General features: G+C 46.0%; 2 protein-coding genes across 5 annotated transcripts in view; both read right to left on the reverse strand.

Annotated features, from left to right (window-relative positions):
* Window positions 1-606: 606 nt before the first annotated feature.
* RBP7 (retinol binding protein 7) lies at window positions 607-11,965 on the reverse strand. The gene is made up of 4 exons (XM_019639716.1): window positions 11,821-11,965; window positions 3,160-3,338; window positions 2,939-3,040; window positions 607-864 (listed from the first exon to the last, which is right to left on the reverse strand). The coding sequence occupies exons 1-4, from the start codon at window positions 11,891-11,893 to the stop codon at window positions 814-816; spliced, it is 405 nt and encodes a 134-aa protein (XP_019495261.1). The 5' UTR covers window positions 11,894-11,965; the 3' UTR covers window positions 607-813.
* Window positions 11,966-23,543: 11,578 nt separating this feature from the next.
* The window catches only part of NMNAT1 (nicotinamide nucleotide adenylyltransferase 1), a 26,284-nt gene continuing 24,234 nt past the window's right edge, over window positions 23,544-25,593 (reverse strand). For all 4 annotated transcript variants that reach the window (XM_019639795.1, XM_019639796.1, XM_019639794.1 and 1 more), the window contains exon 6: window positions 23,544-25,435. In XM_019639795.1, coding sequence (XP_019495340.1) covers window positions 25,035-25,435 — 401 coding nt within the window. In that variant the 3' untranslated portion in view covers window positions 23,544-25,034. The remainder of the gene's footprint in view (window positions 25,436-25,593) is intronic.

The raw sequence follows: 25,593 nt of genomic DNA on the forward strand, positions 1-25,593 counted from the left end.
CCCACCTCACTTCACACAGTGATCTCTACTAAGCCTTTCTCAACTGCCTCCCCAGTTGCACCCCCACCTACAATCCTTCCTTCCCTCTGCAGTTGGAGTTCCTTTCTATGAGTCAGAGTTTCTTCTTAATACTGGTCACCATCTTCCCATGACTTTGGGGACACAAGTCTTACCTCTTAAACCTGGCATTCAAGATTCTTCGTGACAGCGCCCCTGCCTGTCATTCCACTCTCCTCTGTCACCTCTCCCCCTCCACCCACATACACTCATGCTCCAGCTAAAGCAATCTTTTCAGTTCCTCACCCGTCCTTCCAACATACCCGCAGCCTTTCACCTAGAATGTTTCCCGGTGCTTCCTGCTTACCTGTTGTTGTCTTAGCTTCCAGATCACCTCTACTACCCCACACCCCTGCCACCACTTGCCCATCCCTCAAAGGCAGGCGTGCGCCTCCCGAGCTCTCACAGCTGCCTGTACTTATCCCCACCCTTCAGACTGCTTGTTCCATCCATTTTCCCCACCAGACCTCGAAGGCAGGAATTCCATCTTACTCATCGGTATGTCCAGCGTATACCAAACACTTCTTAAAATAATGGGATATGCTAACATTTAGAGGGGAAAAGTCAGAGTCGTTGGACAGGTTTATTGAGGCCGAGCCGTTTTCCCACAATCCAAATGCTTTCTCATACAGGCAGTGTGACATCTATCTGACTACAAGGCCCATCACCAAATCAGGACAGATTAACATCTGTTCATTCTGGAATATAATTCAGCGCTGAGATGCAGCCACACATGGCTCTGTTGTTGGAGACGGATCAGGCTCTCCGGAAAGTCTGCTTGCACACTTGGCCTTCACAGAACATTTCCTAGGGATCAGGAGGAAGGGAAGAAGGAAGAAGATGACTTGGCATGTGGTCTGTTATTAGACACTTCTGACACCGACTGTGTGGGGTTTTAGCTCCTGACACCAAATATATGCCACCTTTTTGAACCTCACTTCTCTAACTCTGATACCAAATGGGTGTCCAGCAAATCAACTCAATTCTGACACTCATGACCCAGAGTTAGCACAGACCCCAGGGATTAAGGTCTCACTGCCCCCACTTCAGATGTCGATGATCAGTCCCAGGCCACCTATACTTCTGACCAACCAGCTACAAATTGGGGGTTTCCGTGACTCCCTGCTCAGGTTCAGTAATTTGCTAGAATGGCTCAGAGAACTCAGGAACATTCTTCACTTACATGTACAGGCTTTTTTATAAAGGCTACAACCCAGGAACAGCCAGATGGAACAGATGCATAGGAGAGGTACTGGGGCAGGGGTGTAGGACGCTTCCGTGCCCTCTCCAGGAATGCCACCCTCCCAGCACTTCAATATTTTCACCAACCCAGACGCTCTCTGGACCCCGTCACTTAGGGGCTTTGATGGATGTCTCATTACATAGGCACGATTGATTAAACCATTGGCTGTTGGTGATTAACTCAATCTCCAGTCTCTCTCCTCTCCCCAGAGGCGGAGGCCAGGCTGAAAGTTCCAGCCCTCTAATCTTTCTAGGGATAGGCCACCATTCTGAAGCTATCTGGGGGCCCCCAATCACCAGTCATCTCATTAGCGTACAGAAGACACTCTTATCATGTTGGAGATTCCAAGGGTTTTAGGAACCAGGTACAAAGACCAAATATTTATTATTATGTCACCGCATGTAAGGATTATCCTGTGAGTATCGTTAGAGCAAGGATCTTCCATGCTCTGCTTTGGGAGAGTTCCCAGATATGCCAAAGGAGGAGGCATGCCATTTGAACATGACTTCTTCCAGCCAACCAATCAAAATCCTCAAACATATTTGTATTTTCTTTGCAGTTCCATATTACATTTTTGTGATGACCAGTTTCTTAACTTTGTTTTTATCGTCAGAATAGTCTGAGATTTGTCAACCTAGAATCAAAACACCTTCAACGCCTCTAGTCCAAGACTCCCCAGCCCCTTATTTTCTACCATTCGCAACTTGAAGATAAATGCTCTAATTTTGTTTTCATGGATCTCACCTCAATTTCAACACCGCGGGGGGAGTGGGGTTGGGAAGGCATAAAGTTGAAAGCACACATTCTTGTTAAACCTAGATTTGAATCTCCCCTCTGCAGCCTTGGGGAATTTCAAAAATCTCAATCTTTTCATTTGTAAGTGGGAAAAATAGTGTCCTTTTCATAGGATTATTTTGAAAACTAAGTGAGATAATGCACTCAAAGGATTTATTTAGCAGTGATTGGGCATAAAATCATCACTTGAAAGATGTAAGCCATCATAACATATGTATGGCAGAAAGGAATTCTTACTTAAATAGCCATGATTGAGCCTTGAGGTACAGTTTCATGCCTTCAAGATTATATTAATAAATTATTGATTTGATTGAGCTATAATTTGTATGTTCATGAAGTGCTGGTGGCATGGGACATTGATAGGCCCTTTTGGATTTGAGAAAGGCAACAAAGTAACAAGAAGCAATGGTGTGTGTGCCTCCGACCACAGTGATCCCTTCTGCAAATTCTTCCCAAGGGAATAAATCCATGGATGCAAAAAAGCTCCATGTACATAAATTTAAGCAATAGCAGCAAACACCCTGAAACAATACTCCTGGCCACTTTTAAGAAAATGTTTTACTAAAAGGAGAGTTCATTAACATGATGGAATGTTATGCAGCCAGTTTGCTACCTTATTATATATTCCATTAACACATGATGACTTCAACAGGAAAATTATTGAGAGACCTGGGATATGTTTTTACATTAAGTGAAAAGACAGGCTATTCTGACATAGACTGGAAGGCAACATGCCCAGTTGAAAACAGTTGGGCTGGAATGGTAGGATGGCTGGTGATGGTTCACATGTTCATCAATACCACATCATCTCATCAAAGATCAAGAACAAAATGTGGCAAGTACCAGGTGGAGCTCATCCCCTTCAAGCCAATGGGTCCAGCCTCTGTTCTTCTTTTCCCCGCTCTGGACACAGGTGAGTCGGTCATTGTCCCAGGTGACCAAGCTCTGAGTGAAAGACAGGAGAGAAAATGTTGGTTTGCTCTGGTAGGATCCTCGGTTACTATTAAGTAGAGTAAGGGTTCGCTTTGCATAATAAGAGCCTATGTCATTCTTTTAATTTTTACCTTGCATTTTCGGTTATCCAGGCCTTTGTTATCTTCATCAAATTCTTCTCCCACTTTAAATTTAACAAGGTAGTTCCTTAGGCTGCTGTACGTGTGGATGGAGAAAGAATCCCCATCTTGCTCTATCACTTTCTGTGGCTTCAGCAGGCTGGCTATCTTCCGAGTGGCAAAGTCAATACCTTAAAAATAATTCATAAAAAAGAAAAGAAATCTCAACATTCACGGGAGATGCCAAAGCCAAGAATTTGGCAGCTGTCCTCAAAATCATTGCATTTGATTGCAGGTGTTTCTTTTACAACGTCAATGTCATGTGCTGCTGAAGTTGCATCGATAGGGCAAGATTTCCTGGCAAACCTCCACACGGAGGCTGATTAAAAAGCTTGAGCAGCTTTCAGAGAAGACTCAGGCTGTGGGTGCCTGAGGGAATGGATTGGAAGTCTGGCATGGCAGCAGCAGCTCTGGGGATCCCCACAGAGGCTGACAAGAGGACCAGGAAGCCGAGGGGACAAGGCTTAGGACCCCAACTCAACCTCAGTCACAGCAACTCTGCCTTTTTCTGCTTAATGTATTTACACTTCAAATTAAGACAGCATTTGAACAGTTTCTGAACAAAAACTATGGGGGGAAAAAGCCCTAAAGAAATGACTGACATCATGCATATAACACATCCATTTAGAAACCTTGAATAAGCTTTAAAAAAGAGTCACACATGGAAACAAGGGATGCTGAGAAGATCAGGGTTTTGGTAGAGACAGTGGATTTGAAGCCCAGGTCCCATTTAGTAGCTTTGAGCACATTATGTGGCCAGAGGTAAGGGTTGCTATTTTATTTATTTTTTTTGTTTTTTTTTGTTTGTTTGTTTGTTTTTTTAGCTGAGCCATCCTGCTACCTGTTGGCAGCTCAGCGGCTGCTCAGCTCGGGCTGGACTCGAACCGCTGTTATGGGTTGCTATTTTAAATAGTGTCAGCAGGTGACATTTCAGCCAGGAGCTAAAGGGGGTAAAGGAGTGACCCATGCAAACTTTTAGAGGGAAACTGTAAGGCAGAGGTCACAGGGAGCCCAAGGGTTCCAAGGAAGTGTGTGCCAGGAGCCTGGGTGGCCGGAGCAGAATGAGGGAGAAAGAGGAGGAAGGAGAGGAGCTAGAGGTGAGATGTGGGGGTACCATATGGACCATCGGGCTTTACCTCAGAGAAAGGTGCAGTCAGATGGGAGCCTCCGGCATGTTTAGAGCAGGTGACATGACCTATTTGGCAGGCAGCCATAATGATAATCTGGCTTCTCACTGTGGACTAATCTATGAGCCACGCAGCATGGCTCTCCTATTTAGGGATTGTCCTCTCATGTTAAATAAAGTTCCAGGAACCCTCATTTCAGAGGCTTACATGCCTCATTGCCAGTAGTTGTGGAGAACAGACTACCTTCTCATGATCGTAACGGGATTAAAGGGACTGACAAGACAAGATGGTCAACACCTTTTAGGTATCAGCACAGAGGTCCTTGCTGCCTAGAGCCTTGCACCCTGGTCTACCTTGGCTGTTGTGAGGTCCACCAGGAGCTCCTAAATCCCAAACTAGCTCATCCGGACTTTAAAATCCCAAGAACAATTTGCCTTTCTTCTCCCTGCAATTTGGCAGAAACCAGGAAAGAGCGATGTCAGAGCCATGGTTGGGGAGCTACAGGATCAGTTCTAGACAAAAAGGAGTAATTCCCCTCAAAAGAGATGCTGGCTGGGGCATATCACGAGGTGTGTTCTCTGATTACTGATTTGAATCTTATCACTGCTAACACACATTCACCTCACTTCTACTTAAAAAAAAAGAGGCCATTGCTTATGTTTCCTAGCGGATACAGCTTAAAGATCTATGTTGTGTAGTCCATGATTTTTTAATTGAATGTATTTTCCTTCAATGTAGACAAAAAGCATAAAAATTTAATATAAATTGTACATTTAGGTAAATCAGTGATATCCAAGATTATTAGCTTAAGTCTTACGATAAAATTTAATATTTATAGTATTAGGTAAATAGCCATTCAAGTGCTAAAAGTAAGACTTAAGAACTTAGTACTTGAACAAACTAGATCTAAGGTTTCAACAGTTACTGGGTTTTCAGAAAATTATTTTGAATTAAACTGATCTCCCAGATCCTAGTCTGCACAAAAGAAAAGGAAGCAAAGTGAACACTAAATTCTGAAAAATTCTAATTATTTAGGTCAATGTTGTAACAGTACCTCAAAAAGGCAAAGAATTTGCATACTTCCTGCTTATTCAGATAATTTGACCCTACAAATCCTGTAATTACCTTTTTAACTTAGAAGCCCTGCTTCCTGTGCTCAAGAAATCTATATCCAGGCATACCTTGGAGATATTGCGGGTTTGGTTCTTATCACCCCAATAGAGCATGGCAATAAAGCGAGTCGTAATCCTTTTGCTGGTGGAGGGTCTTGTTTCCAATTTGTAAAAAACATGTCTGTGTAATACAATAAAGCTTCGAAGTGCAATAAAATGAGGTATGCCTGTAGGTCATCATACTGTCCTAACTCCTTAAATGATCACATGCTGGTAGTTTAAGTTGGTGACTATGTAACACCTAGAATTAAAGTTTTCCACTACCTATCCTTATGCAAAGAATAGCATGTTCTCCCTGCACTTATGTGAATCACATCCTATTCTTGTATGATGTCTTCTATCATTTACTTTTTTCTCCCTGAAGTTAAATGTATTAAACCTCTACTGTGTGCAAAGCCCGAGGGCAGGGAAGGCTACCTCCCTCCTGACCAGAAAACCCCAGACCGCAGGCATTTTCTTTGCTCCTTTCCTTCCCCAAAGTCCCTAACACACCGGAAGTACCTAAGCGGCATTTGCAAATGGATTTAAGCTGGGGAAGATTTGTGGAGCCTGTTGAACAGTACATTTAAGACAAGGCACACTTTCTAATAGCTGTGGCACTACCTTCCCTCTCTCCAGGCAAATGAAATTAATTTAAATACCTTTTACTGGAGCGGAGTAGAGAAATCAAAGTTCATTGTTGGCAATAGAAGAGAATGTATTCAATGTATTAAATTTTATCTTAAGAATTAAGCTAACAATCTTGGATATCACTGATTCACTTGAATGTACAATTTATGCTAAATTTGTATGTTTTATCTACATAGAAGGAAAATACATTCAATAAGTCCCTGTCCTTCAGGAACTTAAAACCAAGAAGGAAGGTGAAACAGAATGATCTAAATTTCCCCTTAGGAAGAGAAACTGCTCCAATCAAAGGAAAATTGAAAACAATTTTCTTGAACCTAAAAGAGCCTTGACTATTCAAGTTCTGTGCCCTAAACCCCTCCGATGTGCCATGCGCTGATTTAAAAACAGAATCTGAATGTAAGACACTGAATAAGCACTTGGTTTACTTAAATCCACAACTGGGACAAAGACCTCAGGCTCCGTTTTCTGCTAAAAGGGACAGATTTGCTGGTTCTATTTCTCTTCCAGCCAATGAAAAAGATAGGGACTTTCTTGTTTTTATTACAGGAGCCATCTTTTTCCATCTGAACTATAAACCTCTCTGTTTAAAAAACACGTTTTAGTTCACTGTGTAAAGTCATAAGCCATAGCTAAGATAGGAGAGAATGCTAACTCGCAAAACTTACTTAATTCAAAGTAATCGCAAAACAACTGAATTTATAAGGAGCTTTAACTTTTTAATAAAATCTAGGATAGATTGTAGGTTTTCTACTATTGTCTCCTTGTAGTTCAATTTGTTTTGGTAATTTTTTATTGTGGTAAAATATACCTAACATAATTTTTACCATTTTACCCATTTTTTAGCATGCAATTCAATGGCATTAAGCACCTTCCCAGTATTGTGCAACCATCACTGTTATCCATTTCCAGAATTTTTTTTATCATCCCAAACAGAAACTCTGGGCCTGACAGCGTTGAGGACATACCACCCCAAAGCAGGGCACCTTGGCATATTGAATATTTTAAGCTGAAGGAGTTTGAGAAATGGCAGGTGCAGGAAGGACTCTGACCTTCCCCTGAAGCAGGTCATGGGGCCCTCATGAGTGGTGCTCTCCCTATAACAAGAAAGGACCACCCTTTCCTCCGAAAACGAGGGACACAGAGATTGGATGTATGCACACACCTTTGTGCAAAAGCCTCATCACCACAATCAAGGTAATAGACATATCGGACGACACCTCCCCAAGTTTCCTTGTCATGTGGTCTTATCTCTTAATATACTTGGTTACCTTGATTGTTTATTGGACATTGCATTTGAAAAGTTATTTGTAGAAACAAGTTAAGAACTTGCATGATGTTCTCTTCCTCCAAAGAATTTTTTAAATTACTTTTAAGGGCACTAGTTATCTGGAAGCACCTTAATTGAGATTTTTCTGGACCAGCAAAGATGATTCAAGGTCAAAGGACAGTTTGTTCAAAAGCTGCCTATTTCCAGGCCTCCCTTACTCCTCAAGGCAGCTTTTCAGAGTCCTAGCCCAAAGTAGGTGTTTACAGGGTCTCTACCCTTGACTGACTCAGGATTCTAACCTTCGGCCCCCTAATTCCATGAAGCTCCTAAAATTGCAGCTTAGTGTCATGAATACCTTGAAGGTAAGAGCCACCTGAAGTGCTGGGCTCCCCTCTCTGCCTTCCCTAAGAAACTTAAAAAAAAAATTATCTATATCTATATCTATATCTATATCTATATCTATATTTGGTCTAGCTTAATTTAGCTGTCTTCAACGAAAGAGTTAGTACAAATATTGGGTTGTCGGAAAAGTCATGATGCACTTTTGCAACGAAAAACATAGAAAAAATATGTCATGACTTTTCCGACAACCCAATAATTTGCCATTACCAGAAGCGGAAGTCCTCATGAAATGTCTGAATAGCTCTGTGTAAATTGGCATTAGAACATATTATACATGCGTAGGGACAATACGTTTTACAGTATTTATATCCTGCAAGTTGCCTCATTGATGACTTGATATATCAAAGAGCAGCAATTCTTAAATTTTAATTTGCATCCAAGTCACCTGAGAAACCTGGTTACCCAGATTCTGACCCCACAGATCTGGGACCTGGGGTGAGGCCCAGGCATCTGATTCTAAGAAGCTCCTGCTGGTCCTTGAGTAACAAGATCCTAGAGTCACATGGTCCTAGGCTTCTTATTTGCCCAGGGGAAATGGGTATCTCTGCAGTGTGTTCTTGACACATGCAAGACAGAAGAGAGCGTTTGCCACACAAACAGCAACGTGTGCCAAGTCATTTTCTTCCCAGCTTGTTGGCAGCTGGCAATCGGTTTTAAGGCTGATTTCAGCTACTCTATGAAATGCTATGAGACCCCTTCATTTGTAATTTAGATACTCTTAGAATATCAGATCTGATCCAACCACCTCCTTTAACAAATGGGGAAACTACAGGAACTCAGGGATTATGTGACTTTGATTCTATTGCCAACAATCAAGCGCTAGCTATCTGGGTTTCCAGTTGGGTGCTCTGTTATACTAAGTAGCTCTACTCCAGAAATCCTTAGTATATTTGTATTCCTCTTGGAAAACAGATTTCATGTAAGTGTTGTCTAGATCCAATATCTTTCTGGAAACTGAAATCCTTAGTATATTTGTGTTTCTCTTGGAAAACAGATTCCAAGTAAATAAGTGTTGTCTGGATCCAATATCTTTCTGGGACCTGGACCAAAAGTAAAAAAAAAAGGGTTTGTGAGGTAGGTTACTGGCTCAACACTATATGGCTTAATCCTCTGTGAAATGAGTTGGATAATAAATAATGTAAATAAAGAAATATCCTCCAGGTCCTAATGCAGTGGCAGGTAATTGATAAGTTTCTATTGAAATCATGGGGTGGAAAGTGTCAAACAAGACATCATGGCAGCGTGTACAGAAAAGCAAGACAGTACTGAGGACAGGTGAAGAATTCTACTAAAACACATTTGAAAAACACTAATTAAACACTCAGGAGGCTGCTCTGTGATACGACAGAAGCAGCAAAAGATGTTTTCTCACACTTGAAATGTTGACTGACTTCACTCCCTGTTTTCTTCTCTATAGAGGTGTGCTCTCACTTCCATGGAAATTCCAAGAAAAGGAAGCCCAATTCAAAGCCATCACCTGATATTTAACCCTTTCTCCTCCACACAAGTAGCCAGAGAAACCAGGGAAGAAATGGTCACATGTCACCACTAATTTGGGGTGGGGAGATAAGTAAAATATCAGAACTTACTGCCTTTGGGAAAATTAAGCATTAGTTTCTTCCTACGAATGGAAACAGGAAATGAGATTGAAGGGTAGCAGAACAACCCAAAATAAGCCAGTTTGGCAGATAGGTTGTTTTGAGCTAAAGATAATTGGGAAGAAGCAGATAGAAGAAAAGCTCTCTGCCTTTCCCATGGGCTAAAAGCAAGACATAAATTTGTAAAGGTGTTCCTGTTTGTACACACAGACCCATGGAAAAGCCCGGAAACTCAAAGCCTACCTCCGTAAATGGAGGAGAGGAGAGACCAAAGAAAGGGGCTGGCCACTCCAACCTGATAATAGTTTATTAAGGGAAAGTTACAAACAAGGCATGTCTTGGGTAGCTGCAAGACGGAAAGCATCCCCAAACCCCTTGGCAGGCACCTAAGAATTATATAAGGTAAAGGGGGGATAGTAACAGTTATCAATCGGTGAATACCACCAGGTACGGAGATCACATGCTTAAACAGGTCAGGACAACAAGATGTTCCAGAAACCAGCCTGTAGTGGGAGGCAGCGGAGGGGTGCTGATTTATGTCAGAATGAACATCAATTACAATCAGACAGTCTCTAAGGGGGGTTGTAGAAAGTAACCTCCATTCTGGCCTGGGGCCAGCTTGTGGGACAGACAGCCATCACACAGTGGAACAGTCTCTCCCCCACACTTCCCTCAGCCCCCCCCCCCCCCCACACACACACCCCCTTGCCTCTGTACCAGCATGGACAGAAGTTAGGGAGAGACTCTAGCCTCTTATCAGCCTGGAGATGGCACCCGAAGATTCTACATAATAAACTTTACTAACTAGCCCTTATTGTCCCTTTAGCTCCCTCATATATTTTAGTTACTTTCCCACGATTTGCCACCCCTGAAACTCAAAGTCCTTTTGTCTTGTCACTTCTCTACAAAATGATTACTTTGCTAAGATGCTATATAAGCTCAAGTTCTAATCACCCCTTTGAGATACTCATCAATGAGTGCTCCTGTGTGTATTGACAACGCATGTGTTAAACTTGTTTGTCTCTTATTAATCTGTCTTTTGTTAGTCTAATTTACAAAGCCAGTGAACTTCAGATGGGCAGAAGAAAGAAACGTTTTCCTCCCCTACCAGGTTTTGTGTGAGTTTAAATCAGATTTAGCTTGAGGCGTTCCAGACTTTCTTACTTAGTGTGAGAAAGGGAGGCGGGGTGGGGTGGGGTGGGGGGGATTACTACCACAGGTTAAGAGAGCTTAAAAGCACACCGGGGCGCAGAGCTGTACATTTTAAAATGGTTAAAAATGGCCAATTTTATGTTACATGTATATTAACCACAACAAATTGGACACCCTCTCTGCCCCCCTCGATTACAAATGGAGAAACTGAGGTCCAGTGTCAAATAAAAGGACGAGGAGCCAGAGCAGCTCCCAGGTCCCCATACTCCTAACAGTTCTGGCCCATCTGTCAAAGGTGCCATTTACGCAAAAAAACGCTGGGCGCGTAGTAGGTGCTCGGATCCACCAAATCTGAACAATGAGACTAAAGGCAGGATAAGTTGGGGCTCGGTAAGGAAGGGAGGCCTTCCACGATCAGGGCAGGAAGCAAATTCTCGAGCCCCTCTGGGAGGCGAGGGCATTGCTCAGACGCCCTCCGCCCCCGACACACCCCTAACGGCGCCGTGTCCCCTTCGCTCCGCGCCTCCCGAAGCGCGCGGCGAAGGAAGCGACCCCTGCAGGCACCGGCCGACGCTCCTCCCGCCTGCAACTGCGTCCCGGGGGCGGGGAGTGAGGGAGGCGGCCTCTAAGGGGCCCGGGTTTCTAGTCCCCCTTCAAAGTCCTCGAGGGAAGAAGGGGAAGTCAGAAAGCTAAAGATGTCAACCCCGGTTCCCGAAACTAGCGGGCACCAGAAACATCGAGGGGCGGGGAGCTCGTGAACCTGGCCGCCGCCAGGACAAGCCCCGGGGGGCGCTGATGCTGCCGGCCGGGGACCTCGCTGGGAGCGCCCCGGGGCTCCAGGAGTCGCGCGGCGGGCTGCCGGGCTAGGGCCGCCGCTCCGCGAGCCCCACTGCGAGGTGGCTGGCGCCTTCTCAGCTGTCCGCGGTGGGCGCCTTGGCCGAGGGGCGGGCGGAGACCGACGGGGACGTGGGCAGACGGACGGCGGGACAGCGGACGGGGGAGACAGAAAGAACAGGGACGCGGGGCGTGGACCGACGGACTGGCAGGCTGACGGGCGGGGGACCATGGGGGAGACCGAAGGACGGGGTGATGGAGGTTGGACTAGTCTAGGAAAGGCGCTGGGGGTCGGGGGACACGGGAAGGGCAGACAGGGGTCAGTTTGCACCGGGAAACGGACGGACAGGCCCGGTCGCCTTGGCCCCGACCCCGAGACGGGCGCGACCGCCCCTCTACAGCCCCTGCGCGGCGCGGGCCCCTCCGCCTACCTAGGGCCAGCATGTAGCCCTCGAAGTTGTCGCTGCTGTGCAGGTTCCAAGTGCCGCTGAGATCGACGGGCATGGCGGGGCTTCGGGCGACACCGGCGGGCGAGCGGGCAGGCTGCCCGCGCTCGGCCCTAAGTGCGGGGCCCGGGAGGCGGGACCTGGGCGGGGCCGCGAGGCGGAGCGGCGGGAGCACCCCACACACTTGCTCCTAGAAGCCCTCCTGGCTTCCTTCGCCGCGTGCTCCTGCCTTTGAGCTACCGCTCTTGGAAATTCATCAGTTTTCCTTGGGGCTCCCTTCTCCCCTACTTTTAACTCCAAAGGAGGACATGCCCCAGACCGGGCCACATGTTTTCCTCTGCCTACATGTTAAGGACCAAGGCCTTGATCGCCTCCAAACTCACGATGAATTATAGTACCAGCTGCAAATAATGTTTCAATAAACCCAACGCTGATGGTCTCAATAGAGGTTTGTTTTTCTTACCTATCAAGCAGTCCTGGGATAAGTGGTTGCTGGCGATCATTTGGCAACTCCATAAAACGGAAGTGGCATCTCTATGATTTTCGTGGCCTCTTATTCCTGCTCCTTACCTCACTGTCAAGAGCTGGCTGCTGGGTTTGCAGCCAGGGCATTCAAGGTGGGAAAGAAACGAAAGCACCACCTGCCATTATCACTTCATCAGATTTCTCTTTACACTCATTGTCCAAAACTGTGTCATATGCCACTTCTAACTGCAAGGGAGCCTGGGGAATCTAGGATCCACATTTAGCCTTGACAGTAGAGAAAGGGAAAGAAGGTTGGAAATGTGGGCTGCCCTGCAACATTAGCTATACACACCTTCTCTATAGGCTGGCTCCAAGATTTACGTCCATTTGTGACCCCTCCCATGAGCTCTAGACTCAAATATATCAACAGCCAGCATTTATTGAGGGATCATTATATGTCATCATTTCCTAGGTACTTCTCCAATAGTTGTTTTATTATCTCCAAGTGACAGAGACAAAAACTGAGACAAAGAGAAGGTAAGTAACTTGCCCAAGTTCATACAGTTGGTGGAAGAGTTTGGATTCAAACCCAGGCAGCCTGACTCCCGAGCTCACGTGCCCCCTCTTACCGCCCACTTGGATGTCCTAAAGGCATCTCAAACTTAACACATCCAAGACCGAAAGCATACAATAAAACTATTCTCCAGCTTTCCTCATCTCTGTAAATCACACCCCTCGTCACCTGCTTGCTCAAGCCAAAAACCCAGTATATCCTGTGGATCGCTCCCTTCCCTGCTCACCTGTGTCCAACCCATCAGCAAGGCCTGTTGGTTCCACCTTCCTAACCCAAGCTGCTGTCATGTCTTGCCCTGGACTTGCCGCTTCCATTCTGATCCTATCAAACCATTCTCCACACTACAGCCAGGGCTAGCTTTTGAGAAATGTAATCCAGATTTTATCACTCCCCTGCTTAAAACTCTTCAGTATTGTCCTATTTTTCTTTGCTTTTCTTTAAATTTTATTCTGGAACAGCCATGGTCATTGGTTACACATTGCTTTCATGCTACAATGGCATAGTTGATTCTTTTAAGAAGGGTGCAACTCACAGTGACCCATGTGGGCATCGAACTGGCAACCTTCGCGTTAGCACCATGCTCTAACCAACTGAGCTAACTGGTCACCCCAGTCCTATTTTTCTTAAACGGAAATTTGCACTCTCTCTGCCATGGTTTCATAAAGCCACCCCTGATTTGGCTCCTGGATACTTCTTCAACAGCGTTACATTTTGACTTAAGAAGTCACAGCGTTTTGTTGCGGTAGTGGTTCTATGCAGAGGTCAAACCCTTTCCTTCTTCAGGTCTTTGTATATGACGTTCCCTCTTTCTGGGATGTTTTTCTCCTGGTTTTTGCATGTTAGCTCCTTTGGCTTCTGGTTCAAAAGTCACTATTAGGGGCACAGTCTTCTCTAATCATTCTCTCCATGGAGAGTAATTTTCCGTAAACACTCTGGCCTCTTTCCAAACCCTCACATCCTCCTCATGGAAGTGGGATGAGTAACCTGGTTGAGAGCAACCAGAGCGACCACTCATCCTGGTTCCCCTAAGACTGAAGGAGTACCCAGGATGTGGAGCTTTCACTGCTAAAGCTGGAAAAGTTACAGGGAAACTTGAGTGAGTTGCTCGCCATTGAACCATTTCATCAACTAGGCAGAGTGAATCTATCAAAAATTCTAAACACAGGGCCGGCCGAGTGGCGTGTTGGTTAAGAGCTGGCTTGGGACGCCAGAGAGCCCCGGTTTGGATCCCACAGATGAGGGCCAGTGACACTGCCCTCTACAGCTAAGATGGTGAACAACAGCTCAACCTGGAGCTGGGCTGCCGTAAGTCGCCAGCGACGGCATAGGCTGCAGCCCCAGTGGGTTGCCATGGGCTACCGTGTGTAGCCAGCAGCCAGTGTGAGCGGCCGTCCAGAAGCCGGCGACTGATCTGCCTCCTCCGGGAAGAGCTCAATGATGGTGCGAACTTGGGCCAGTGAAGCAATGTCCTCCACAACTAGACTGAAGAACAAAGGACAGCAACTTGTCTGTTCCCTGTCCCCCAATTCCCCAGCGCTGTTCCCATCCCCCAATTCCCCAATAAAAATCTTTAAAAAAAAAATTCTAAACACAGGTATTTCAATCTTTTTCTTCTCCCCTTTTAACATGGACTTGAGAGTGTGTCTTGTTTTACAGACCCAAACTTTCCCCCCAGTAGGCTGTTCCAAAGTCTAGACTGGGGGAATTTTTGTATACATTACTATTGCCCCCTCCCAATGTAATGGCTTAAAAAAAAAAAAGAACATTATTTGCTCACAAATCTGCAATCTGGGCAGGCCTCACAGGGGACGGCTCATTTGGACTCCCTGTGGCTACACCTGGGGTAACGACTCCAGCTTGGAGGGCTGCAGAAGTCATTTCCCAAATGACTCAATCTCATGCCTGGCTAATTGGTACTGGCTGTCTGTTAGCGGGGAGCCCAGCCAGGCCTGTGGGCTGGGGTCTGGTTCCTTTCCACGTGGGCCTCTCTACGGGCTGCCTGGGCTCCTTCACAGTGCAGGTGGCTGGGTTCTAAGAGGGAATGTCCCAAGAGAAGCAAGAAGATGCTATACCATCTTTTATGACCTAGTCTCAGAAGACAGAGAACATCACTTCCACCAGAGTCACAGGCCTACCCAGATTCAAAGGGAGGGAACAGGGACCTCATCTCTCAGTGTCACATGGTAAAGAGAGCATGTGCGATGGGAGATCTTATAATAGCCAAAAATCTCTAAGAGTCGCCTTTTCAGAACAGCCTTTGATATACTTCTAACATACCTTTACTCTGCATCACATCTCTGCTTACTATCTTCACAATTATCGGGATCCATAATTATCTTCTTTTTGGTTTGTGTGTTGACTACCCTTTTCATTGAAATTTCAAGGATAGACACCACGTTCATCTCATTCGCCTCTACGGCATCCCCAGGGCCTAGCACAGTGCTTGGCAGGTGCTCGGTAAGTGTTGGTTGAATGAATGGCTACAACCTTTTCTATAGGAGAAATGCCATTTTTATTGAGAAACCAGTGTCATCGACTTGCCCAGAATGAGGCGGTCTATTCTCGTGGTAACTAGAAGACTTTGATTCCTTTGGTGGAATATGACAGGCTCCTTTCAAATCCTGGAATGAGCTCTACCCGGCCATTTAACGGGCACAGAACTATGAACTCTCACCAGGTTTCTGGAGCACGAAGCCTGTTTAAATTCCAGATGACTAAGGGAAGAGGATATGGAGACACCATACTTACTTCCTGTCCTTAAAAATCTTATTGTTCTAAACGTTGGCCTGAAAACGAAAGTCACAAAAATAACTGAAAACATGAGCATTTGTGTTGGCTGACATGGCTTTTGGCCAGCTTGGGCAAGGGCCATCTAGGAGGGACAGGGTTGAATTTCAGTCGAAGTGGACATGGATTAGACTCGCCCTTGGGATAAAAAGAAATTTTCTCCTCCACAATTCTAAGATCTTTCTCCTAGACCAGGACCAAACTTATCTCTGGAAAGGAAAGAGGGGGGAAATTTGGCCAAATTTGGGATCTTTCTTTCCTTCTATTTGACGTTAGCAAAGTAAACCATAAAATTAAGTCCATCTTGAGGTCCGAAATTTGTGTACAAACACCGCTCCTCCTAGTCAGTAATGGATAGGAATGGATATGGGGCACTTGTCGTAGAACCTTTCTCCCGTCACTTGATGGAGTCAGGTCCTGTTCAGCAAAGAATGGTGTGGACATGGCAGTGAACTTCACACCACCCACACCTCTCCTCTCTAATGCAAGGAAGCAGTGCCATCAAGGTGTTTGACTTGGATTTATTTAAGGCTAAGCCAATCACAGAAATCCCACCTTCTTTGCCAGTGATTGGTTTTAGGGACAAGCAGGTGTAAAGGAACTTGAACCAGCCAATGAGATAAGAGAAGTCTGATAGGGCTGTGAGGAAGATGTTTGATTTTAGCAAAGAGCCTTGCGGAGCTGGCCTTTCTCCACTTCTGAACATGAAAGAACAAGGGAGCCTTGCTACCTGGTGACCACCCTACAACTCACGGGGCACCAGATTTAGGACACTGTGACTGGGAGAGCAGAGGGATGGAAGGGACCTGGGTCCTGGATGACATTGTTCATTCGCTGCACTCATGAGCCCTGAATCCCATCTGCCCTCTGTCCGTACTTCTGGGTATAAATGTCCTTACTGTTTAAACGACTAGGAGCTGAGCTTCCTCTACTTGGAGCGGAAAACATCCTCACAGAGACAATAAAATCAGGGGACTCTTGTCCGCTGAAGCAACTTACTTGCCTTTTGTAACCTAATTGAGGGCACCAGGCAAGCTAATTATGGTTTGGTTCTGAACATGCTTAAGGTGAAGATACTTAAATGTTAAATAAAATACTTAGTACTTCACGAGTACTGTTCTTTAAACAAGAGTAGTGCGGCTAAGGGCCAGCCGAGTGGCGTGTTGCTTAAGAGTTGGCTTGGGACACCAGCTCTGAGCAGCAGGGCCCCGGTTCGGATCTCACATGAGGGCCAGTGACACTGCCCTCTACAGCTAAGATGGTGAACAACAGCTCAACTTGGAGCTGGGCTGCTTCGAGTTGCCAGCGACAGCATAGGCTGCAGTCCCTGCTGCAATGGGCTGCCTTGAGCTACCATGGTGTCTGGCAGCCAGCATGAGCTGCCAAGAGCCACCGTGAGTGGCCATCCAGTGGCCGGCAAGCGACTGCCTCACCTGGGAAGAGCACAATGATAATACCAACATGGGCCAGTGAAGCAACGTCCTCCACAACTAGACTGAAGAAACAAAGAACAGCAGCTTGTCTGTACCCCTTCCCCAATTCCCCAATGCTGTTCCCCTCCCCCAATTCCCCAATAAAATCTTTTTTAAAAAAAAGATTAGTGCAGCTGGAAACTCAGGTTTTCTGCTTTGGTGACACTGGTGCTTTGAGCTGCACTATTTTATTTTATTTATTTATTATTATTATTTTTTAAGATTTTTATTGGGGAATTGGGGGATCGGAACAGTGCTGGGGAATTGGGGGAAGGGAAACAGACAAGTTGCTGTCGTTTTGTTTTTCAGTCTAGTTGTGGAGGACGTTGCTTCACTGGCCCAAGTTGGCACCACCATTGCGCTCTTCCCGGGCGAGGCAGATCAGTCGCCGGCTGGCCGCTCACGCTGGCTGCTGGCTACACACGGTAGCCCATGGCAGCCCACTGCCACAGGGGCTGCAGCCTACGCCGTTGCCGGTGACTCACGGCAGCCCAGCTCCAGGTCGAGCTGCTGTTCAGCATCTTAGCTGTAGAGGGCAGTGTCACTGGCCCTCATATGTGGGATCCGAACCGGGGCCCTCTGGCGNTCAGCATCTTAGCTGTAGAGGGCAGTGTCACTGGCCCTCATATGTGGGATCCGAACCGGGGCCCTCTGGCGTCCCAAGCCAGCTCTTAACCATCCCACTCGGCCGGTCTGAGCTGCACTATTTTAAAGCCTATTAATCAAGAGAAACTTTGGACCCCAAGAATCTACCTCAAGGAAGGTACGTTAGGATTGTGCTTCCATGAGCTGGGGCAAACAAAAACCATGGGCCCCTCAGCCCTGCTCTTTGTACTGCGCTGCAGAGAGAGAAATGCCAGCGACGGCACCAAAATCTGAGGATCTTTCTTACTCATTCTCACTAATTTCCCATGAAGCTCTTATTCTTGAGACCCTGAGGCAGATTGAATAGGATAGAATGATTTTTTAAAAAACACCTCCTTTTTCTCATCTGTCTCTCTCTCTCTGTCTCTCTCTGTCTCCCCCCCCACACACACACACACATTTCATAAGTGTATGGTGACGGATGTTTACTAGGCTTATCGTGGTGACCATTATGCAATAGACAAATAACAAATCATTATGTTGTATCCCTGAAACTAATGTTATATGTCAAATTATACCTCAGAAAATCAAAATAAACCCTGAAAAAAACAAAATTTAAAAAAACCCTTTTCACCCTTGACTATTCCTTGTGTCTCAGACTCTCCTGCTAGTCTCTTTAGTACAATTGTTGTAGCATACAAATTAGATTCAAGCTTTCCTCATACTGAAGTATTTATGGATGAAATTACACATCTGGGATTTGCTTTAAAAGACTCCAGCAAAAGAAAAACAATGGAGGGAGCAGATGAAATAAGATTGGCAGAATGATATGATTGAAGCTGGGTGATGATTATGTAGGGGTTCCTTTTCTTTTCTTTTTTTAATGCAGAAACTTTTTTTTTTAAAACTTTATTGGACAACAGTGTGTTTTTCCCAGGACCCATCAGCTCCAAGTCAAGCTGTTGTCCTTCAATCTTAGTTGTGGAGGGTGCAGCTCAGCTTCAAGCCCAGTCATCCTTTTCAATCTAGTTGCGTGGGAGCACAGCCCACCATCCCAGGCGGGAATCGAACCAGTAACCTTGTTCTTAAGAACACGTGCTCTAACCAACTGAGCCATCCAGCCACCCCACGTAGGGGTTCCTTTTAATATTATTACTAATTTTGTCTATGTTCTATATTTTCCTTAATGTTTTTTTTTTTAAAGATTTTTATTGGGGAATTGGGGGGATGGGAACAGTGCTGGGGAATTGGGGGAAGGGGAACAGACAAGTTGCTGTCCTTTTGTTCTTCAGTCTAGTTGTGGAGGACGTTGCTTCACTGGCCCAAGTTGGCACCATCATTGCGCTCTTCCTGGGCGAGGCAGATCAGTCGCTGGCTTCTGGACGGCCGCTCACGGCAGCTGCTGGCTACACACGGTAGCCCATGGCAACCCATTGCCACAGGGGCTGCAGCCTATGCCGTCGCCAGCGACTCAAGGCAGCCCAGCTCCAGGTTGAGCTGCTGTTCAGCATCTTAGCTGTGGAGGGCAGTGTCACTGGCCCTCATATGTGGGATCCGAACCCGGGGCCCTCTGGCATCCCAAACCAGCTCTTAACGAACGCACCACTCGGCCGGCCCTTTTCCTTAATGTTTTAAAATGTACATTTTTGTTGTTACCCTTTGGTTTGGAAACACGTATTGGACAGCCCAACTTGATTTAGGAAACACTGCACGCTGTAGTCATAGAGACTTGGTAAGACACTTGGGGCAGAAATGGATCTGAATTCCAGCGCTGAAATTGAGGTGGCAATTTCATCAGCAAGAGGAGAGAGATCTTCCTTGACAAGCGATCCAAACAGAATGAGAAGTTCCACCATTTTCTAGGCACCACTGTTAATGGGTCAAAATCCTTACCTTTCAAGCTTCCCGCTTCTTGTGCCCCCACATCCCACGCCACACACCCTCAGTCAGGCTGGTGTCCTCGTGGGAGCCCATGGTGGCATGCCTGCTCTTCTCCATGACTCCTCTTAGGTGTTCTTCCCCTCTAAGGTTGCTAGAGTTTGCAAAAAAACAAAATAGAAACAGGACTACTCGAACTTTAGAAAAACTACCAATAATATGTAGTGTGAGGAGATCCCCCTGGAACCTCTCCGTCTCGTTTCCTGTCCTGCAGGGCCCGAGGGTGCTCATTTTCAGGAAGCCTTTGGGAGTGGTTCTGGGGAGTCCATGACTCAAAATGCAGCTTTTTCTCCCATCTAACTGTAGGCAACCTGGTGACAGTGTTTGGCATATAATGATAGTGTTTCAAGAAATACTTCCTGGGCCAGCTGAGTGGCATGTTGGTTAAGAGTTGGCTTGGGAGCATGAGTTCTGAGCAGCAGGGCCGCCGGTTCAGTTCCCACATGAGGGCAAGTGACGCTGCGCCCTCTACAGCTAAGATGGTGAACAATAGCTCAACCTGGAGCTGGGCTGCCATGAGTCACCGGCGATGGCATAGGCTGCAGCCCCTGCTGCAGTGGGCTGCCGTGAGCTATTTTGAGTGGCTGGCAGCCAGCGTTGAGTGGCCACCCAATGGCAGGTGAGCGACTGCCTCACCCAAGTAGCGCGCAATGATCACAATATCAACATGGGCCAGTGAAGCGATGTCCTCCACAACTAGACTGAAGAACAAAAGCACAGCAACTTGTCTGTTCCCCACCAATTCCCTAATAAAAATTAAAAAAAACAAAACTTCCTGGTCACGTGGAAGAGAAGGGGACAGGTGGCAGCTCAGAGTGGGGAGAGGCCAGTGTGAGTGCCAGCTCTCTGTCAGGTCGATAACAGAGCTGGAAGGAGTCTCAGAGGCCATTGCATTATTTTGCACAAAGGGACTCGGGGAGTCACGTGACTCCCCCAATCAGCTGACTGGAAACCCGCTTCCCAGGCAGAAGCTTCCTCTGTTTCGCAGGCAATAATTGCACAGCAGGCTGGCATTATGGTACCAGCATGGGCATGAGGGCGCCTATTCTTCCTTTCCTTGCTGGTAAGAGTGAACTATGGCTCAGAATCGCCCCCTCCCTCTGGGCACTCCCTGCCCTGGTTCCAAGTAATTGCTAACATGGGTAACAAGTTCAAGTTGGTCCTTCTGTGGGGACCGAATGCATCAAATACCACCATCAGGCTACTGATAGTTTTATTTATTTGTACTCATCCACTTAGGGTAGACAAGTTTCAAGATTAGGCTAAAAGATTCTTTGAAAAATAATATGCTACATAAGGTGTGGAGAGGTTAAGGGCATAGGCTATGAAGACCATCTGCGCACTTAAGCCTGTTTGGCCATTTCCAGAGTCACCTAATTGTACCTGTTTTGTTATGATGCTAGGCACTCATTAACATGCCCAGCACACAGTAAATGCTCAGTAAGCGTTGTTGTTATGAAGTTCAAACAGCGCCACAGGTAGACCAGGCACAGATTTCAGACATGTATGCTGGTCACGCATCCTTATGTATGGGTGGCTGCCGCTGGCCACGTTTTACATAAGGAGGCCTTCGGGAACCACTGTGAGAATGGCAGAGGGATGGACGTCCCGTGGCATTCCAGAAACTCGTGTTAAAGGAGCCCGTTTCCTAAGACAGTGATTTCTGGGCTCCGAGAGAGGTGACTCAGGTGGGGGTAGAAAGAGAGCAGCCCTCGCACTCCCGTGTAGGCTAACCTTGGGGGACGCTTCCTTCCATCCATGGTGAGATCCTCAAATGCAAAAAAGGAACACACAGCCTTTGATGTAAGATGAGCCTAAATCATCCCTTTGGTTCAATCGCTATACCTTGATCACCAAGGAGAACCCACTCCTCTTATCTACAAGGTGTGCTGTTCCCAGTTGTCCATGAAACAGGTAAACGAAGGCAAGAAAAAATCTCTCCAAGTGCTGTGTGTTCAACTGAATGATGCTGCCAGTAAAGGACTTTTATGTCACGTCCTGCGTGGCAAGGGCAAATGGGACTCGAGAGGTGCGACGCAGATTGAATAAGAATAAGAGACAGAAGTAAGATAAGAGCGAGAGCAAGGGACTCAGCCAGAGAAGACTGAGCCCTGAATCAAGGCTTTTATTGAAAATTTTCAAAGAAGTAAAACTGCTGTAAATTAGTAACCGTGTGTAATTGTGTGCCTTAAGGCTGCTTTCCATTAACCCATCCTATTGTATTCCAACAAATGCTATGCCTTCATACATCACCACACAGCCCCAGGACACTTTGTTACTGTGTCCTCCCAGGGGAGATAACTGATATCATTCCATCAGGTCCCAGTCATACCGAGACACCCCCCCCTCCGAGAGAGCTTTACCGATATCATTCCACCGGGCCTCGGTCATACCGAGACACTCTCTCGACTAATAGGGTCAGGGGCTAATGCAGCGGGGGTGGTCTTGGAATCGGCTGTAAGGCAACACTTTTACAGCAAATTTGTTGCTGCATTTAAATCATGCAGTTAAAACTATGCCAGGGGTAAAGGTTTTCACCCAACATAACAACCACCAGCATCAAACAAAACACCAGCTTTACAGTTCCCAAACTCTAAATTTACATTGAAAAAGCAAATTATGAGAGGGGCATGGTACAGAATAAACAATGGCATATTTTCTTCTTCCTCAACGGAAGTCACAACAGTTATTAACATTTATTCCCCCGCAAAGTTCATTGTTCTAATTTCCATTATCCAGAGGAAGTTCTGTCCTTGACAATATCCAGAACTATGCTGTTATCCTGTGGCATTAGCAGCATCCTGGATACTGGGACAAAAAGCCACGCAGCTCGTTCAAGATACAAAGTTATTGATCCATAAATATTACACTACAACCAAGGACCTTTGTGCCAGTACTGAGTCTCCTGGAAGGGTCCCCCCATGCTTTTCCCAGTGGGTCCTGAGGTCAGTACACTCACAGCTGAGCAGGGTATGGGTACTTCTAGGTAGGAAGGCACCACAGTGTAAGAGAAGTTTCTAGCACTGGAATATTTCTGCAGTTCACAGAACACTTCAGATAAACTGAAAGTGTAGCTTTCCAGGGGAAGAAATCAAAGTTAAATTCTGAGAGCTTCATCTGCTTCTAGATCATAGTTTTCAGTACTGCTCCAACTCTTAAGCTCCACAAAGCTAAGGAGGGCGAAGAATGACTCCCGCCCCCATCGTCTGAGATTCTAAGTTTTCATTCATTCGGCAGATGAGAGAAAAACCTACTGGGTGCTGTCACCTTGCAGCTGCTGACTCGAATGCTCCTGTGCACTGATCCTTTGAAGTCATAAGGGAGTGTCTTGGAATGCTGAGACCCGAGGGAATGATCTCGGTAAAACTTCCTTATCAGGTGGTCTCAGAATGCTGAGGTCATCCCGGGGATCATACGCATGTGTGAAAGCAATGAGTTTCGGTGAAGCAGCTGCCGGTCTAATTGAATCAATTAACTGGGTATAGATACTCAAATTGACCTCTTTGTGACGGTTGTAAATAAAAGCTTTACACCCCCCAGTGTCAGGGCTCGCTCTCTCATTTGCAGAAATGAGAGCCCTGGCCCGCAGAAACTCTACTTTTGACTCTTGTGATTTCTTAACCCTTCGCCGCCCCTCCTCGAGCCCCCCAGCCCTTGTCACGCGGGACGTGATAGGGTGCCAGGCTTTGCAGCCCTTCCTGTCTTCAAGAAGTTGTCCTGTTGGCTTCAGCAATAATGTCAGGAGCTGTAGAACTTATGTTTGCCGGCTTTATTGAACACTTTCCCTTTAGGTAACATTTCTTTTTAAACTGTAGATTCAGATCTGACTCTACAATTGTACAGTTATATTTTCTTCTTCTGCAGTTGAAATATAAATTGCAAACAGGTAAATTATTCTATTTTTATTAAAAATTTAAGTTTAGTCCAGTTTCTATACAGAATGATTTCCATGAAATATAGAACTAATCTTTAAAAAGCTATTTCTAGTGTTTCTCCTTTACCAAGCAATTAAACTTCCACACAATTTTAATCAGTATCCAATCAGGTAACAAGCTCGTATTTGTAACATAAAGCTATGACTTTATTATTTGGAAGTTCCACTCCGGTTAAAGGCCAGAAGGCCAAGAAGAGAAAAAGCATAAGAAAACAGATCCCTTTTCTGCTTCAATTCACCAATGGCAGATTCACCGTGGGCTGGAACAGAAACAGCGGGGCTCTTCAGTAACTCAAGACTGTCAGGCCGAGGTCATGGCTTTCACAAGCCATTCGTCAGTGCCCCAAATTCTGAGCTGGAACTGCTGGGCTGACCCAGTGGGGCATTTCTCAGGTTCGTGTGTGGGGGGTCTCCAGTTATCTTTTGATTATTGAGCTATCAATAAAGGCTCAGAGCACTGACATTTAATACAATTCTGGAATAAGACCCCTCTCATTCTCAGCGGTTCTCTCTGTTCCAGGGAGCGTGAGGTCATCACTGAAGTTGACCCTGAAGATAGGAAGATGGCGGATGGCCAGGTTTAGAAGCATGAGCCACAGTGGGCTGTGCTAAGAGTAAGTGTAAAACGTGGAAAGCAGAGGCTCTCTACCTCTGGTGGGCATTGCAAACACCTGTGCACCATTCTAAACATTCGCGGGCTTGTGCCCCACTCCCCAGCTCCAAAGATGGCACACTAGGCAGGTATCTTGGCAGACTTTAATCGGATGCTCTGATGTGTGCCAGGGAGAAGGAACTACCGCCTATAGCTCCCGCCAGGCAGTCACACCTGCACTTGGCATAGCTGGAGATGACGGACCAGAGGTGCACTCTGCTAGATCAGGGCTCACAAGTCGCATCCAAAGAGCTGCATGTGGCTTGAGAGCCGCAGTTTGCCGACCCTTGTGCTAGATCACCACTGTTAAGAACAACTTTGGCCACACTGGGTGGAGACCGCCCAGAAATAGGCATGCGTCAAATGTCAGTTCCCTTCAATAACTAAAGTTAGGATTTCAAATGGCGTTTCACACTTTTATGTAGTAAAGCTAGGGTGTCTGTTTTGATTTCTTATTTGTAGTCAGTTTGATGGAATAGTCTTCTGGTTTTAGTGTTGTTAATCTCTTGTTTTAAAAATAAAGGGTTTTGTACTGTCTTAAAAAAACCAAACAAAAAACATAATACTGAAAATATTCATATTAGCAACTTCTGATAAGAGGAAAAAAAATAGCTCTAGGGATACGGCAGTAAAAGAAAAGAGAAAAATAAACCTGATTGTCATTCACTACTGATTTTTACCCAACTTTTAAGCTTTAGTTTATGAAACAGGATCACAATTCCTTTCTCCAGTTGCTAACACCTAGACTGTTGCGAATTCCCCAAAGTGCAAAATTTCACGCTGGGGGACTTCTCATAGCTTAGCATCCACGCTGTTCCTCTGCAAAGGAGCCAGGCTAACCCCAGCATTCCTCTCCTCGCTCTCAGAGCTATACAAATTATGCTTTTCAATGTATGCCTGGACAAGCTCTGGTACCAAGTAGCGGATGCTGTGGCCCCTTCTGAGGGCTCGCCGGATTTTCGTGGACGAGATGTCGTTGGCGATCCACTCGTTCACCAGGTGGATGTTGTTCTTGTATTTCCACAGCACGTCGGATTCGTAAACAAATTTCTCAGCATCACTTCCAGCCCGCGTGACGCATACGAGCCCATAGTCCTCCACGATTCTGATGATGTCCTCACTCTTCCACAGGTTGGGGATGCCGAAGGACTCCAATGTATCTGCCCCACACAGCAGCTTTACCTTCGGCACATCTGGGAAGAAGAAAACACTGCTTCAAGGTCTGCCTTCCTAATAACTCCCTGCCTCAAAATGAATGTGTGGATGTGTTTTTCTGGAAAGAAGGTTCATCGTTTTTATCAGATTCAGATTCTTAAAAGAGATCTAGGACACCTCAAAAGTTAAAAACTGC

This window comes from Hipposideros armiger, unplaced genomic scaffold (assembly GCF_001890085.2).
Source record: "Hipposideros armiger isolate ML-2016 unplaced genomic scaffold, ASM189008v1 scaffold_46, whole genome shotgun sequence".
NCBI classification, from domain to species: Eukaryota; Metazoa; Chordata; class Mammalia; order Chiroptera; family Hipposideridae; genus Hipposideros; species Hipposideros armiger.